General features: G+C 46.4%; 1 protein-coding gene across 1 annotated transcript; it reads right to left on the reverse strand.

The window, feature by feature from the left end:
* Window positions 1-89: 89 nt before the first annotated feature.
* On the reverse strand, window positions 90-2,089 carry LOC116629421 (lysozyme-like protein 6). Its single transcript, XM_032399707.1, has 3 exons — window positions 1,951-2,089; window positions 899-1,057; window positions 90-172 (listed from the first exon to the last, which is right to left on the reverse strand). Exons 1-3 carry the CDS (start codon window positions 2,087-2,089, stop codon window positions 90-92), a joined length of 381 nt encoding a protein of 126 aa, XP_032255598.1.
* Between the last annotated feature and the right edge of the window lie 3,539 nt (window positions 2,090-5,628).

Consider the following 5,628-nt stretch of genomic DNA (forward strand, 5'->3'; position numbering starts at 1 on the left):
AAGGGTCTAGTCCTTGCCTAGTGTGCCTTTCTCTGTCACTACATCCTTCCTGGGGCTCTGCCCGCTAACTTAGTCCCACAGTGTCCTCCTCACCAGTTCTTCATCCCCCCCGCTCCGGACACAATCTTTTTTGTACAGCTGATGATTGAGAGGAGATTGGGGCTCAGTAGGTCTGAAAGGGAGAGAGAGAGAGTACGTGTAAGAACACAGAGGACAGTCCCAAAGACTGAGGCAGACATGGCTGTCCCTGCGCTGGAATGCGCCACCCAGGGGCTGAGTACTTCCAGATTAAGCAAGGCCTCCCTTCCAGAGGCCCGTTTAGACATCCCTACAATGGCGGTCGGGGGTGTTGGGGGTGGGGGCAGGAGGGGCAGGACGACTGTTTATCACCATACTTCCTAACTAGGGTAGATGGTGGTTCAGCCCACGTTTGAGGATTTCTAGGGAAAGGAAATGTCAAAACAGGCAGCACAGAGACCAAGGTAAATCTTGCCTGATGAGGGAGGCTCTTCAGTGAAGAGTCCAGGGATATTAATCAGAGTATGAAGGAGGGGGAGAAGGTCCAAGTCATGGACCTATGGAGCCTCCTGGAGTGGCTTTGAGGTGGGGAATTTGCACTTGGCCTTTAATCAGATCATTAGCCAAAGTTAGTACTTGATGGTTAGAGCTGAGCCTTCAGGGCCACCAGCCTGGCATTCAGCACTGGTTCTATGAGCCTCAGTTTGCTCATCTGTAACATGGGCGCCAAAATAATTTCCATTGCATGAAAAGCTGGGTGAAAGGGACTCCTTGGGCTGTCTCTCTGGGGATATTCCCAGGCTTTGAGTGGGAAGAGAAGTCCTGTGAGTAGAGCCTGGTCCTCTCTCTCACCTCTCCCACCCTGGGGCCCTGGCCAGACCTTGACAGTCCTCGTGGCAGATGTCCTCTGAGTGACTTCGGTAATCATTGCACCAGTAGTGGCTGTTGATCTGGAAGATTCCATAGTCAAAGCTGCCGTCTGCATTTTCATTGACCTTTGATATGTTGAATTTGCTTTCCACAAAAGCCAGACACGGCCCTTTAAACAGGGAGAAGAGGGTTTTCAGAGGGTGCCGAGCTGAGGGAGGAAGGGGATGGAGGAGAGAGGGAGATCAGGAAGCAGAAGAAAGGAACAAGGCCTAAGAGGCTGGATGGGGCAAGTGGGCTAGAAACACCCATGTGCTTCTCCCCTTACCCTTTGTCCAACCCACCCGCCCCTCAGTACAACCACTCATCACCTATCTGTCCATCCATGCTTCCTGCACTTAATGATCACTTACTGTGTGCCGGGAACTGTGCAAAGCCCAGTGCCGGACATTTAGCTGGGTCAAATGTAGATGCTGCCTTCAAGGGGCCTACAGTAGGAGAATGAAGATACATACCTTAAAAAGCCACAAAACAAGATAAAAGGAGAAAGATAGCACAAGACCGGTGTGCACAAATTCTGGGCGAAAGGGAGTTATCCCTACCACGGAGTAGGATGAAGACTTTGCACTGCCTGCTCCCTCTGCCTGGAATGCTCTTCCCCAGACATTTGGGTGACCAGTGCTACTCAATGTCACCTCCTCGACTTCCCCTTCTAGGACAACATTACCTATCACTGCCCTGGCTTTATTCTTCTGCATAACCTTTATCATATATAGTTGTGTGTTTGCTTCTTGCTTGCCTCTTCCCCTAGAATGTGAACACTGTGGAGGAAGGGGCTTTGTTGATGTCTCTATCCCCAGCATCGAAAATAGTTCCCGGTACATAGTAAGTGCTCAGTTAATAATTGTGGACCGAATATGGAATGTTGGGAAGGGCTTCTTGGGGAGGGCTGCTTTTTGAACTTGGCTTTGAAAGATGAATGACAGAGAGAAAGGTGGCCACCTAGGGCATGACCAGAGGAGGAGGAGAAATGGGGGAGGGGGGAGTGTGAGAAGCAGCACTCACAGTCAGCGAGGGAGTAGCCCTCAAACCCATCCAAGTCCTCCTTGTACAGCACCCTGGCCAAGTCACAGCGATCGATGAGGCTGGCCTGACTTGTGGCAATGAGGCAGCTGACCAAGGACACGAAGAGTGTCCCCATCATCTTTGGAGGGGAGAAGGTGCTGTCGAGGGTCCGTGGTTCTGAGGCTCTCCCAGATGTGCCGCTGGTCTTCTCTGAGTGCCTGAGGAATCTGGAGAGAGCAGCCATATGTCTTCGCTCACACAGAGCTCCCCACCTGGCTATTTCTCTTTCCTCTCATTTATTATTGTATACTTGTTTATTACAGAAACCTTTAAATATTTACAAAATAAGAGAGAATAGTATCATGAATCTTCATGTACCCATTGCCCGGTGTCAACATCGAACAACCAAGGCTGATCCCCTTCCATCTATAGATCTTCACCCCTTTTAGCTATTCTCACTCTTGTAATGGGCACCTGGCTGTGGGCAGTATTTGGGTACAGTGTGGGGGGAGAGGATGGCAAAGGAGATTAATGAGAACTGCACTTCACTGGTGTTTGTGTGTGTGGATTTGAGCATGTGCTTGCAGGGGAAGGGCTAGGACACTGGACGGTGAACGCCCCCCCAACCCCACACCCCCAGATACACGACACATGACTTTTCCCAAGGGCATACCCTGCCTTGTGCAAGTCCTAGGAAGCTGTTTATGGGTTCTACACTTTGATTTCCACTCAAAGGTGCATATCATAAAGCAAGTAAAAGTGACCTTGCTGTAGAAATAACCTTCACCTTCACACTCTCTCTGTGTAGGGGGAGGAGTGAGGAGCAAGGGCTCTGGATTCACATTGCCTACTTTCAAAGACAGGGCTGCTGTGTGACCTTGAACAATTTACTTGGGTCTCTCTGGGCCTCATTTGTAAAAGGAAGATACGCTAATACCTACTTAATAAGGCTGTCATGATGATTAAAGGAAATACGATCTTGGTTTTGCATTTCCCCCAAACAGGAAGCAGGACTTCTGGGGAAAAGGTTGATTCCTAGGCTGGAGTAGGAAAGGGCATGAGGTAAGTCCGGATTATCTTGTGCTGGAAAGTAAGGAAACACTCAAAATATGGATCGGAGCATGTCAAATGGACAAGAGAATCAGCTCCAAGGGGCACCCACTGGCCAAATCTGGAACATTGTTTTTGGTAACAGCTTTATTGAGATAAAATTCACAATACACAATTCACTGTGCCATACCATCACTTCACTTAAAGTGTACAATTCAATAGTCCTTCAGTGTGTTTGCGGAGCTTTACAGCTATCACCATAGTCAATTTGAAAACATTTTCATCAACCCAAGAAGAAACCCCATACCTGTTAGCAGTCACTCCCTGTGCCGCTTCCCTCCTGCCTTGGAAACCTCAAATCTACTTTCTATCTCTATAGATTTGCCTCTTCTGGACATGTCACATAAATAGAGTCATACACTGTGTGGCCTTTGTGTCTGGCTTCTTTCACTTAACAATGTTTTCAAGATTTATTCATGATGTAGCATGTATCAGGATCTCATTATGGCTGAATAATATTCCATTGTATGGATAGACCACAGTCTGTTTCTATACTTACCATTTTATAGACATGTGGGTTGTTTCTACTTTGGGGCTATTATGAATGACGGTGCTATGAACATTCACGTACAAGTTTTCATGTGGACAAATGTTTTCATTTCTTTGGGCATATACCGAGGAGTGGAATTGCTGAGTCATATAGTAACCTAAAGTTTAAACTTTGGAGGCACTGGGGAACCTGGGTGGCTCAGTCAGTTGAGCATCCGACTCTTGATTTTGGCTCAGGTCATGATCTCAGGGTCGTGGGATGGAGCCCAGGGCTGGGCTCCACGCTCAGCCGGGAGTCTGCTTGAGATCCTCTCTCCCTCCACCCCTCCACCCCTCCAATAAATGAATAAATAAATCTTAAACTTTGGAGGAACTGCCAGACATTTTGGCTGTGCCATCAGCAGTGTCTGCGTGTGAAGGTTCAATTTTTTTCACATTCTCACCAACACCTTCTGATCAAAAATCTTCTAATCTTAATCCCTAATCGGTGTGAAGTGGTATCATGTGGTGGTTTTGATTTGTATTTCCCTGGTGGCTAGTGATTTTGCAGGTGCTCATTGGCCATTTGTAGATCTTTGGGAAAATGTCTAGTATTCAGATCCTTTGCCCATTTTTTAGTTATTTGTCTTTTTATTATTGAGTTGTAAAAGTTCTCTACCAGATACATGATTTGCAAATATTTTCTCACATTCTGTGGGCTGCCTTTCACTTTCTTGATGGTGTTCTTTGAAACAGAAGAATTACATTTTGATGAAGACTGATTTATCTATTTTTTCTTTTGTTGCTTGTGCTTTTGGTGTCATATCTGCAGAACTAATGCACAATGGTTTCTAAGGTAGTCTGGGACAATCTGACCATCCAAATAAAGATAGTGATAGATTATAATCTATTGAATGAGATAGGAATCCCTGAGTCCTTAAGAGTAATAAATAGACACATAAGGGGGATGGGGGGACTCTTCCTGACAATAAAAGGGTGAGTGATAAATGTGGAGGTAGCCATGAAGTTGGAAAATCATCATTCTACTACCATCAAAGATTGGTTTGAGCAAGAATCATCAATGGATGCTAAATCTGAGGTGGTGGGAAGCTTGATGAAGAACTGGATCTACGCATGCTCTTAGAGTGTCTCCCCACAGATCCTATATTAGTTGCATGGGAAAAACAGCAACTATGCAGCAAAGAAACCGGACAGGTTTTGGAACCTGCAATCAAAATTAACACCACCAATGAAAGACAGAGAAAAATTATATGCCTCTAGAAGTGATACCCTAAGAAGGACACATAGCGCTTATATAGTATTCTGGCCAGGGACGCATAACTTGTATCTAATCCCAAGGAAATGTTGGACAAAGCCAAACTGAGGGAAAATCTATAAAATAACTGGCCTCTATTCTTCAAAACTGTCAATGCAATGAAAGCAAAAAATGGGGCTATTTCTGTCAGTAAGTGTGTGTGTGTGTGTGTGTGCATGTGCGTGCGTGTGTGTGTGTGTGTGTGTATCTTTCCCCTTGAACTAAGTGTATGTTCCCAAGGGCAAAGGCCTGGGTTCCTCCATCCACGGGCTTCAGAGTCAGGCAACTTCTGCTTGGACAAGATGGCTACCCTGATGGCCTTGTTACCTCACAGATATCTTCTAAGACTCACTCCATACCAGCCTGAGCTTGTGAACTTTCTTTTGCTTCTCTCTCTCACCCTAGAGTTGCCAGATTTAGCAAATAAAATTACAGGATGCTCGATTACATTAGAATTTCAGACAAGCCACCAATAATTGTTTAGTATAAGTATGTCTCATGCAACCCTACTCTACCCTGACTCCATAGGTTCCTTCAGAGACAGGTGTCACTGAGCTCTGGGAAGCAGGGAGTTCTATCTCTGCCCATGAAGTCCCCTCTTGGGGTTTCCATGGGGGAATAAAGTCCTTCTGGCTGGTGCATTCCCACCTCCCCTTCCAAAGCTTACCTTTCTCCTAGCCTTCTCTGACCCCAGGTCCCAGAAAGGCCAGGGCTTTCCTCGAGAGTCAGTAGAACAAAGTCTCTTCCCCATGAGCTATACTCTAACCCCGCCCAGTTCACAGCTC

The sequence above is a fragment of the Phoca vitulina genome, unplaced genomic scaffold, assembly GCF_004348235.1.
Source record: "Phoca vitulina isolate PV1807 unplaced genomic scaffold, GSC_HSeal_1.0 scaffold816, whole genome shotgun sequence".
NCBI lineage: Eukaryota > Metazoa > Chordata > Mammalia > Carnivora > Phocidae > Phoca > Phoca vitulina.